The 12,812-nt window shown below is 35.9% G+C and overlaps 1 protein-coding gene across 4 annotated transcripts in view; it reads right to left on the reverse strand.

The window, feature by feature from the left end:
- Window positions 1–12,812, reverse strand: part of Su(dx) (WW domain containing E3 ubiquitin protein ligase suppressor of deltex) — a 436,167-nt gene that overhangs the window by 190,821 nt on the left and 232,534 nt on the right. For all 4 annotated transcript variants that reach the window (XM_090407874.1, XM_090407872.1, XM_090407873.1 and 1 more), the window contains 2 exons: window positions 5,297–5,381; window positions 875–997 (listed from right to left, as the gene is read on the reverse strand). In XM_090407874.1, coding sequence (XP_090264000.1) covers window positions 875–997; window positions 5,297–5,381 — 208 coding nt within the window. The remainder of the gene's footprint in view (window positions 1–874; window positions 998–5,296; window positions 5,382–12,812) is intronic.

Raw genomic sequence — 12,812 nt, forward strand, 5'->3', positions numbered from 1 at the left:
AAACATCTTTACTACATACTTCACTGGCTGAATCAATCAATCAATCTTTTCTTCAATTTTCCAGTGAATCACCTAGATTTGATTCTTTTCTTCACACTCTTTCATTGAATAATATTTGTATATTTGAGTCTACAGTTCACTCCAGAAAGCTACTGGACTTGATTATTATTATTATTATTTTAATTCTTATACACTTTTCTTTTCAATGATATTCAATTTTATCCTGTTCAAAACTAAATGGTGATCACTTCCTATTTCAAAATTCCATATACTCTTTTATCCTGAACCAGCACAAAGACATCACTATCAACAATACCATAGTCAACAAAACTCTTTTTTCATGTTTCTTCTCCTCTACTGAATTTGCACAAATTATGTTGGAACAAGGTATTAGTAATGACTGCTCCTTGTCCTGAATAGAAATTCAGATGGTACTTACCATTATTATTAGCTTTTCTCTTTTCCCAAAACATTTCTATATGTTTAATATTCATTTCTTACTTTGTTGTTAAGACCTCCAATAGGGACCAACTTTTCCTCAAGGATTCATTTTTAATCAATAAACATCAATGACACTGTAGAAACACTTTTTTAAGCTTCATTGCACACTTCATTACTTCAGGTACAGAAATATCACCTAGATTAGATTTAAATTTTATTTTAAGTGTACACATGTAAGGTAGAGAAAACATTTTTAGAGGTGCAAAACAAATATGAATGAATCAAAGGTAAAGATTTAAGTGAAATTTAATAAATACATGTTCAATAGGGATTTTGGGGGGGGGGAGCAAATGTACATGAAAAAAAATGTATATGTATGTATATATATATATATATATATAAAACACAAAAAGGCTATCAGAAAAAGATATACCCTTTGGCATAGGAAGGTCGAGGGTCTGCAAAAGTTGTAGTTTTTGTATTATGATCAACAAAGTATCGCACACCTTCAGGTGTATGCTTTATTTCCCAACCATGAGGTAAAGGTTCTTCCATTCTGTAATAGTCAAAATTTCATGGTCATGGTTAATGAATATCATTAAATACATATTATAGTTAATTATCATTACATAAATAAAACTGAAAAAAATGAACAAATTTAAATTCTATCAAAAATTTCCAGTAATGTTGATTACTTTATATCAAGAAAACAACTGCACTTGAATACAGGAAAAAAAAAAAGTTTTTCCTGGGTGTCAAAAACCAGACAATGAAGAGGGTCACTCCACATCCTGCAATAAATGTGGATAAACAACTGTCACCTGGTCCCATTTCCAGCTCCTCTTCCCTCGTGCATTCTGTTAAGTATCTATATGAGTTACTAAACAAAGAAGAGATAGTCCATCAATTTAAAAAAAAAAGTAACAAACATTTCTGACTGAGAGAAAATACATCTTGGAAATTAAATGTAATCAATATTAAAACCAGATATGTAGTGATTTCTCAGCTAGTACAAGTTTCAAGAGAACTGAAAATGGATATCATTATCAATGTTAAAAGTCTCCATGGGGGGAAAAATGGAGAGAGTAAGAGAGTATCAGACAAATGGCAGCTGAAGAAATTCCTCTGAATAATAAGACAATTTATTCATGTTCTAAAAGTAACACTTCTTTGTGACAGCTGTGAACCAAAAATATATACCAATGAAATAAGACAAGACAGTCTGATTTCTCTACTTTCTTTTCACATTCTATTTTTCACTACAATTTGCTTTCAGAATCTTATATTCTCACCTATGCTTTGACCTGTTTGACATTTACAAAGTGATATTCCTGGGACATGTCTTCAATTTAGGAAATAACAAAAAGTTAAATGAATCCAAGTCTAGGCTATGTGAAGGATTTTGAACTACTTGAAATCTAGATTAACAGACACTGAAGTGAACACGCTTGTGTGCAGCCTCATATTGTCATATTACAAACACAAGGGCGGTTCCTTGGCAGGAATATTACTTATTTGCTGTTTCAATTTTACATAGTTCTTTACATAGCTTTGTGAATTTACTGTTGTACCTTTCACCATTCAGTTCCAGATAACAGCACTTTTACTATCCCAAAAGAGTTAGCATGCACATTTTAGCAGGAGGGTGAGTTTGGCATTTAGTGAGGTTGGGGAGGGAACAATATTTCATAAACAAAATTTTCACTTTGAGGTTAAATGATTGATCCAACCCTAGTCAGAGTTTTATGAAGAAAAGCATTAACTTCACTTTGGTAACAATAAAACAACCAGCAACAAGCATCAAGTGTCATCTCTTTCATTTCCCACATTATACATGCCTCTACTCTTTAACTCAACAGTGTGTGTGTGTGTGTGTCTATATATATATAGCAAACTCTATTATCCAAACTTCAGTTAATTAACTGAGTACCTCCTATAAAGAGATTACAAATTTCAGAGCAACCTCTGAACACTTTCTAACTATCCTCATTACCATGAAAACGCAGTGATCAAACCTGTGCCCAATAACACATGAGACCTTATACAATGGAATCATAACATCTTTATGTCTGCATGTCAAGATCCTCCATATCATTGCCATTATCCGATATAACGACTTCACAACTTGTGCAATGTGACCCCTGAATTTCAAGTCCTTTTCCACCAACACTCCAGATCTCTCATTTCTTCTACCTCCTTCAAAGATGCCCACCAAATATATACTCTGCATCCCACAGTTGCTTACTAAATTTCAAAACCTTGTGCTCTGCAACAATGAACTGGCAGTGCATTGTTGCAGAGCATGATGATAATTCATATAATCTATTGAAGTCCTCTTATAAGACCACAATATTTGCATGATTACACATTGTTCTCTCCAATTTTATATCATCTGCAAATAGTTGCATATCTCTAGCTAAACCCATCCCAATATAAAATATCATAAACATATATGTTGAGTTGAATAACAGTGGCCCCAATACAGACCCCTAGGGCACACCTACACCTCTAGTGACTTTCAGGATACTTAACCCTGTATACAACTTACTGATACCTATCTGATAGCCTGTCACAAATCCAACTCACTAGTCTGTTATGCCTCCTATCTTTTTCAATTTATTTAATAGCTGCTGTATGAAAGTGTATCAAAAGCTTTTGTAAAATCTAAATATATGATTGTATGCACATCTCCCTTGTCCAATAAAATGGTCACTTTGTTAAACTACATAAGTTTGTTCATAAAACATGATCTCCTTTTAACAATCCACATTGACAATCACAGAGAATACTGCCGTTATTAAACCATTTCTGTATCCTACTTCTAACCAATCTCTCTCTTCAGTACCTTAACCACAACTCCAGATATACAGATTGGCCTATAATTTGTAGCCACAGCCTTATCACCACCTTTATGCAGTGGAACAATTTTATCTTCTTTCCACTCTCTTGTGACTGTTGCTGCTGTTGTAAGACTTCATTAAACATGCATGTCTACTGCCAACTCCCTGGAACATTTCTTTAAGAACTGAGGTGATATGGCATCAAATCCTATTGTCTTATTTATTTCCTTATTTCAACTGTTTACTCATAATTAAACCATCCTCTCCTATTTCCTCTACACTTGAGCTTCTTGTGATTTCACCTTGATGAGAATGAAACACCTTTTAAATTGTTCACTGAATACCTCAACAATGTCTTCTACGGTATTTACCATTATAGCATTACATCATATTACCACAATCATTCTTCATTCTACTTGCCACATATCTAAAGAACTCTCTAGAGTTTTTCTTCAACTGATTTGCCGATTTCTACTCATACTGCATTTTTGTTGCCTTCTGAGTCAATAACTGGTTAATACCATTATTTATCTTGCACTGCCTCCAAAGTGCCTTCATCCAGATTTCATGCTAGCACCTCATTCATCCATTTTCACCTACCTTATTTAGACTTTTGACCGTCAGAATAATACTGATATTAAGTATTTCTTTGTCAATTCCCAAGCACCATTTATTTCCTTACTACTCAACTAATACATGATATAGCTCCAAGCTGTCTTCTAAGCTTGTCATAATCACCAGCCTTGTACTTCCACATATATCATTTCCTCACAGAAGTCTGGATATGACCCGGCACAGCCCAGCTGATTACTTCATGATCACTCTCACCAATTGGAGGAAAGTACAACACCACTCACAATTACATCCTCCAATGAAATGATCAGCTGTAAGACTCTCTCAGTCTTTGAGTGCCCTCCTTTACATGTTGCCTGAGATAGCTGTCTCTCAAGAACTAAAGAATCCATTTTCCTTATTCCTAAATGCCATCTCTTCATTCTAATCTATACTGCCATAATTAAAATTGTCCATATTAATCACTCTTCCTTTGTTCACTAATCCAAATTCCTTATACATTTCTTCATCACCACCATTTTCCATTTTCCTGGTCTATTGCAACATCCAATAAATGTCTTCTGTAAATCTCCACCTCACAGCAAACTGTCTCATAACCAATGCCACTATTTCCCTCTTTCATGTCTACTTCATGTGGACATAATTACCCCGCTATCATCAGCAGCACTCCCCCTTCCCTTCTTGTCCTTTTTATCCTTGCAATAAATACTGTGCCCCTCTATTTCTATTCCTGTTGGAATATCATTTTCATTCAACCATGTTTCACTTATTCCAATGATTTTGGGGTGATTGAACTCAATCAGTGAAACCATTTCACCTCCATATTTCTGATACTTCTGGTATTTGTAAATAAACACAGCAGTTCAATGATAGGTCTATAATAGGGTGCCAAATTAGGACTTGGATCTTTTATCCATTACGATCTGAAATGTTTCCTATGGAGTCATTGTTGCTCATTTATTATAATGAGCAGTTGTACTCTAAAGATGCTGGTTTGAAATCAAGCAAAACATAAGCCAGCTAATTTTTTTAATGATTTATTGTTTTAGTGCTGTAATACAGTGAAGAAGCTTAGCCAACTTAATGATTCAGATAATTTAAAAATCAGGTGTCAAGCAAAATTTCAAAAAAATTATAGGATTCTTTTGAGAAATCTACTAAACAGTAAAAGCTATAGCCACAACAAAACATGTATAGCTTTCCTTGTAAGGCAGATAAATTAAATATCTAGATGATTCTGAAAGTAGAATGCTGCTAACATATCTACTTTTTTCAAGAGGAACACACTCGGAATACTCTACAGGCAAATTACACCTTCAAATGAGAATGAAGTTTTTATATGTACTTCAGTATCATTACCTTTACAAGTGCAATACACAGAACCCTGATATAGCTTTTAGCATATAAAAGAAATTTTAAAATCTCATCACATAATTACATACCCTTGTGTCCTAGGATCATCCCACTGGGTAGTTTTGTTTTTGTGATTTACAAAATAAACTCTTCCACTGGGATCAACTCTTTTTTCTGAAAAAATAAAAAAAGAAACATTTAAAAAAAATGGGTTAATCATAAAAAAAATTATTATTATTTTTTTTTGAAAGTTCACACTAGAAATATGTAAAGTACTTCTGATAATACTATTACATTATTTCTTTCAAATGCACAAACAGGAAATAACATAAAATTTTATCAATGCAAGTTAGAGAATTTTGCAGAGTATCTGAACTAAATCATTCATATATCTAAACCTTAAGATTTTTTCCTGCAATCATATCCAGACGAATATAATTTTATTTTAAAGGCACATTTAAACTACTCCAGTCTGTACAAAAAAAAAAAAATGCATTTGAGAACCTACACACAACACCACCTTAGAAGCGTCGCTTAACGATTACAGCAACAGACTAAAATTCACCATAGAAACCGAACAAGACAAATCCATCAATTTCATAAACCTGACATTAGTCAGAATAAACAACAAAATAGCCATGAAAATATTCCACAAACTGACACATATCGGAAACTACCTCCATTTTAACTCATACCATCCATATTCAGGTTAAAAAATCGGTCATCCTATCACAATTCATAAATTCTCACAAGTTTTCAACAAACTGTAATTATCTCAATACGAAATAAAGAAGTTAACACAAATTTTTCAAAATCGGAATTATCCAGCACAACTAATAAATTATGCAAACAAAACAGCAAAAACCAGGCAAAACAACTGACAACCAAAACAAACTTCCCAACACAAGAAATTATCAAACTGCCATACATCCAAAACACATAAAGCCTACAAAAACATTTTCAAAAACAGTGACTATAAGCTCATGTTCACCACAAACCAAAAATTGGCAACACTTTTAAAACCTACAAAATCTCACACACACACAAAGAAATATTAGAACACCACAACGTTGTTTACAAATTTCCCAAAAGGACTGTGATGTCACCTACACAGGTTGTACTATCAGATCTTTATGGACAAGACTACAAGAACACTTCTGTGACTGTAGCATCCTTTCAGAACATTTAAACAATAAAAAACACAAAAACAAAAAGAAAAACAGGACACAAAGTACAGGAAAAACTGAAATAGCAGTCCACGTCCTTGAATAAAAACATACCCTGCAAATCAACAAGGCCATAATATTAGACATACAGGACAACGAAACAATGCTTAGAATATCGGAAACAATATCCATAAAATGTGGCGAAAACTCAATAAACATCCACAGACCTTACATAATTTCCAAAAGTTGGAAGCGCCATAACATAAAAATTAGGTTATGACTCCAACCAATAGGAGATAACCCAAGTACACCAACGACATGGCATAACATTCACTTCCCCCATGAGTTCCAAAGACGACGCCTGTCGAAATGGCTCACACCCCGTTACTCTCATCCCTGACTTTTTCCCTTAAATCCCTCCATTTCCCCAAAATATAATTCCTCTTCAGATCCTTCTCTCATCCCCCCCCCCACTCCCAAATGCTCTCTACCCACCCTTAATAATAATAATAATATTATACATATAAAAAAACTGGGTTTTTTTCAAATAATTTTTATTTGAAAATAATTTGTGTAAAGAGCCAATGCCATTGTAATAAAAGGAGCACTCCTAAATGAAAGTAGGCTGTATTAGCCATTATGGATGCAAGTGAAGTTCTACATATATCAGTACAGGGGACCTTTGTTTTTCATCTTTAAGTCAATGATATTATCGTTGAGTTGCAGGGTATTATCACCACGTGATAATACACATGGTGATATTCTATCTAGTCCCATAGCTTTGTTAATATTAAGTTACATAAAATTCCAAACAATTAACATGCACGAATTGCCAATCTGTCATTTTTCCTTCTCCATTCTATTCATCGCTATTCTCAACCAGTAAACATGAAATACATATAAAATATTTGTTGAACATTTTCACTGTATATTTACCAAATGTTACTCTTCCTTCTAACAGCTACATAACTGTAGCCATCTATCTCTATGATTTTTTATCAGCAACCCCCTTTCATATGCTGATGTCTTTTCCTTACTATACTATTTATTTCTGAGCCTGCAATGAGTATCCTCTGCTTTATACTCCTGAATAACACCCTCTTCATCAAAGGTGCCTGAATAACTTCATTATTCATTCATTTCACCACACACTTTATTTAGACTTTTAATTTTAGGATATAATCTTGAACCAAGTAACAGACACTATTAATTTCTCTTCACTTCAACTGATCATGATATGAAAGGTTACCAATCAGTTTCTTAGTTTGTCCACCATTATTTGTCTCAGTCGCCCTTTCCAAATGTTCTTTGGAACATTTGGAAGAACATCTTTCACACATCTGTTCTTCAGTGAAGCTTGCAATGGCCACATAATCACTTTCATCAAATGGTGGCATTATGTGAATTTTTCTGTTCTAAGTATATGAGACATTAAATCCAATACTCATATTCATGATGCCTGTAAAACTTGTTAAGTAATTAATTTCTAAGAAATTCAATGAACTCATTCTCTGTATTCACCTACTGTTTTCTCCTTCCAGTTAATGCTTTCAAGTGTTAAAGTTACCTTGTCATTCATGATTGTGATTTTTTGTCCTTTTCTTTTCATTTTCTTTTAATGCGACTCTCATTCGTGACAGGTATAGACCTAGAGTACAATAGATAGGTGGATTGGATAAGAGATTTTCTGGATTTTATTTTATTTTTTACAGAAAAATATAGAAAGCCTGCTCTAGAGACCAAAGATAGATCTTTTTCAAAACAGTTAAACATCCACTTGTGGGACTTCTCCACTAGGTAATGAAATTCACTTCCCACTTACATTCACAAACATCCTTGTTATAGGATGGGATTCAAATGAACAGTCTATTGGTTGCTGGAGAGGAAGTATGCTAATCACCAGGCCAACTTGACTAGGATTTGTCCAAACATTTCAAAATCACTTCCTTCTACATTACTTGGCTTAGAATAATGCTCTACTAAATATCTAAAATTCCCAATCACCTAATTAGTCCCACACAAAACAGCCTCAAGGCTATAACTGATCTGGAAAGGACACAACTCCTATGGGCTGTCAGCAATCTTCATCCCTTCTTTTATTTATTTTTGCTCAAAAAAACCTATATCCATTTTATTCTATTCCATTCAGTATTCAATCTTATGTAGACTTGCTGACACCAATGATTTTGTAACCAACTAATTTTATCACAGCCACAAGTTCTGCTCCTGTATTCCTAATACAGAGCAGAACTAGTCACTGGCCTGTCCATTCCATTTCCTTTTTGAAAATCTTACCATATCATTTCCCCAAGTCTTTACAATCTTCCTCTCCCACCATTGAGGCTTTTCCTTCTGAATGCTCTATCTCTCAAACCATCATTGTACATCTCAAATCTATCACGATAGCTTAGATTCACGGTGCTACCATCTAATTCTCATTTCCCTACATGGATACACTATCCCATCTTCCACTTAACAGCAGTCTACTCAGCTTCGCTGTCATTCTCACTAAGAGGTAAATCATCTCTGCCAAAAAACTATCTCTCAATTTATTTCTTACAATCTACATATTCAAGCACTCTCTTCATACACTCTCAGCTATCATATACCCATTCATAATCACAAACTTTATAAGCTTCCTGTTATGATACTGCAGCAAAACACAACATCAATTCACCCTCCCTTCTCTAAAAGTAATTTCAAAAACTGCCTACTTCCATTCACACTTCCTCAAAAATCATAACTTCTAACCAAAAGCCAATGATTTCCATTCCTCTCCATGCCCGCAATCATGTTATTGCCCCTCCACTCAAACACATCATACCTGTCTGTTAGAACAATGCAATTACCACACAACATAAACCTATTTCAGAATCAAAGAGATTATTCGGCTCTTTCCAGGATCTCCTGAACTATCCAAGATTATACTAAATATACTGTTCACCTGTAATTTACGTTTCATAGGTGAAACAAGATTAATTCTGAGCCCAGTTGAGTCTAGAGGGGATAATGCTGGGTATAGAAATATTGGCATTTTTATGCTTTATACTAACACAAGGAGTATCCAGAATAAACGATGGGAATTGGTGGCATCAGCCTGGCCAAAGATTATTGGGATCACTGAGACGTAGTTGACAGAAGAGGATATAATAACAGGAATAGAAGTAGCTGGGTACAGCATTTTTCGGCTGGATAGGAAGGGAAAGCGTGGTGGTGGAGTACTGCTTATGATAAGTGATGTCCTCTAAGAGTGGAGGCTTTGGAAGGCAGCAACACTAATGATTTTGAAAGCATATGATGTGAGGTAGAGGTAGGCAAGACAGGATATTTAGTGGGGTGTTGCTACAGACCAAGGATCACAGAGGGTGGAGACCAAGAGATGTTTAGACAGTTGAGTTCGGCAAGTGCAAGAAGAATGATTGTTATGGGAGATTTTAACTACAGCAGTATAAATTGGGGAGAGGAAGATGCATGTAGCAATAAGGGAATGGAATTTCTAGAATTCTTGAGGGACAAATGTCTCAGGCAATATGTAATAGAGGGAACAAGAGGTTCAAGAGTTTTGGATTTGGTCATAGCATCAGAAGAGTTGATAATAACTGAGATGACATCTCTCCCACCAGTTGGAGAGAGTGACAATATGGTTTTGACTTAGAAGATGAATAGACATGTAGGAGTATCAAAGAGACGGGAACGTATGTGGAATTATAAGGCAGGTGATTATAATAGTCTTAGACGTCAACGTGGGGAAGTTTCATGGCGGGAGGAATTGGAAGGATGGGATATAATTAGTGCTTGGGAAATTGTGAAGGAATATTTGTTAGCAGCAATAGTAAGCTGTATTCCACGAGTGAAAAAGAGGACACAATTTGGAGTAAAGTGGATGACAAACAATATTAAACAGGAACTGCATGCGAAAAAGAGGCTACGGAAGAGATATAAGGAGACAGGTAAAGAGAAGATGCATGAAGAATATAAGACACAGGCCAGGAGAGTAACTAGTATGGTAAGGAAGGCGAAACTGGAATATGAGAAGAGATTGGCCCTAAGATCCAAAGAAAAGCCTAGGGAATTTTTTAGCTATGTGGCCAGTAGGAGGAGAAATCATTGTGGAAGAATGACATTGTGAGATAAAAATGGGAATAGAGTGACTGATGCAGAGGACATAGTAGAATTGTTCAATGAACACTTTATTGGAGTATTTCATCCTGGAGGAGTAAATTTTAATACTAGAGGGATAGGGCAGATTTGAGGTTTAGAGGTACAGGAGGAGAGTGTGTTCCAAATACTGAGTACTCTGAATATCAGTAAAGCTGTGGTTCTGGTATTTCACCATGAGTTTTGAGAGAATGTCCTAAAGAACTGACAGCTCCTTTGACCTGGCTTTTCAATGAAAGTCTGGCTATGGGTAAGGTGCCCAGGGAATGGAAGGAAGGTAAGATAGTGCCATTGCATAGGGGCAGTAGCAGACTGGAAGGGTCTAATTATAGGCCAGTTTGTGTGTAATCAGTAGTTGTTAAGATCTTGGAGAAATTAGTGATACAGCATTGGGCAGATGAGGGTAATGTTATCTGTGAGAGTCAACATGGATTTGTGAAGGGGCACTATTGTTTTAACAATATGCTAGCCTTTTATAATAAAGTTACAAGAGCAGTAGATGAGGGAAAGGCATATACTGCAATTTTCTTGGACTTAGCAAAGGCATTTGACAGGGTGCCGCATGATAAGCTGATAATTAAGTTGCAGCACATGGGTCTGGATCATAGGATTGGCTGTCCGATAGGTATCAGAGAGTTGTGTACGGTGGGGCAGTTTCGAGGAGGCAGAGGGTTACAAGTGGGGTCCCACAGGGCTCAGTACTGGGACCTATATTGTTTAACCTTTATATCAATGACATTGTCAGTGGATTGCAAGCGGATAGTCAGTTGTTTGCAGATGATGTGAAGCTCGGAAGGGTTATTAGTAATAGTACAGATGTGGTAGCCCTGCAAGAGGATTTGAATAAGCTAGACAGATGGGCAAATGAATGGGGGAGTCTCGGTTTAATGTAGCAAAATGTAAGGTCTTGAGGTTTGGGACACATCGATGGGACGCTGCATACTCTATGGCAGGAGCTACACTGGAGGAAGTAGGGGAGACAAGAGATCTGGGGTTGATGATTGATAGAAACCTGAAATTTAGGGGACATATTGCAAAGGTGGTGAAGGTAACACAGAGGATTGCTGCAATAATGAGAAGGACATTGACCTGCAGAGATAAGAGAGTTATCATTCCGTTGTATAGGGGACCAAATCTGAGAACAATAGTCGAAGTGTGGTCCCCTATACAACGGAACGATAACTCTCTTATCTCTGCAGGTCAATGTCCTTCTCATTATTGCAGCAATTAAAAAAGAAACCTTAATCCAGGTTTCTTTTTTATTTTGAATAACAAGTTTAACCACTTGGAGTGTGGAGGGAATAAGTTAAAATACATATGCTCTCCCACACACAGAATGATGGCAGAAGAAACCTGGATTAAGGAATAACAGAAAAGAGAGAGCATAATGTTATTATTATTATACCCTTTGTACCCTTTCCACAGTTTTCTGTGGAAAGGGTACAAAGGCAGACAACAAAGATGGTTTCAGGACTGTACAATGTTAGTGATGAGGATCGGCTGAGGGAATGTGGTCTGCAGAGTTTGGTGGATAGAAGGAGAGGTGATATGACTGAGACTTTTAAACTGTTGAGAGGTGGTTACAGGGTTGACACTGGGGAATTCTTTTGCCTGGTTGAACAGTGGGAGGGAGTGATGACAAGGGGCCATCCCTAGAAGTTACGAAAGGAAACTGTGAGCAAGAGGGTGAGGAGTGGTTTCTTTGCATGGAGGGTGGTTGAACCATGGAATACATTGCCTGATAGAGTGGTGAGAACGAGAATGGTCAATCAGTTTAAGGAGTGGTATGATAAACATTTCCTAGGAGGGACCTCCCACAATGAGTCTTGACAGACTTTGTGTTTCTTAGGAAGGACCTCCCACGACAAGTCTTTTGACTCCATGGAGGCCTGAATAATAATAATAACGTTATGCTCCTCTCTTTTCTGTTATTCCATAATCCAGGTTTCTTCTGCCATCATTCTGTGTGTGGGAGAGCATATATATTTTAACTTATTCCTTCCACACTCCAAGTGGTTAAACTTGTTATTCAAAATAAAAAAAGAAAACAATAAAACTAAATTCCTAATTAATCTTGCACATAGCTTTGTATCCAAGAATATCACGAGAAATGCTCAAATATGGAGGTATAAAAGTTTTACAGTGATTACATTGCATAATTCAGAAGACCTGGTCAGAGAGTCGAATTTCAGATGATTGGAGTAGGGCTCTCATAGTACCCATCTTGTGAGTTTTCCTGGTAAAACTTATGCAAGTATACTTGAGAAATGGGCAAGAAAAA

This window comes from Typopeltis vanoorti, chromosome 18, assembly GCF_054136105.1.
Source record: "Typopeltis vanoorti isolate ZY-2024b chromosome 18, IOZ_Tvanoo_1.0, whole genome shotgun sequence".
In the NCBI taxonomy this organism is placed as follows: Eukaryota; Metazoa; Arthropoda; class Arachnida; order Uropygi; family Thelyphonidae; genus Typopeltis; species Typopeltis vanoorti.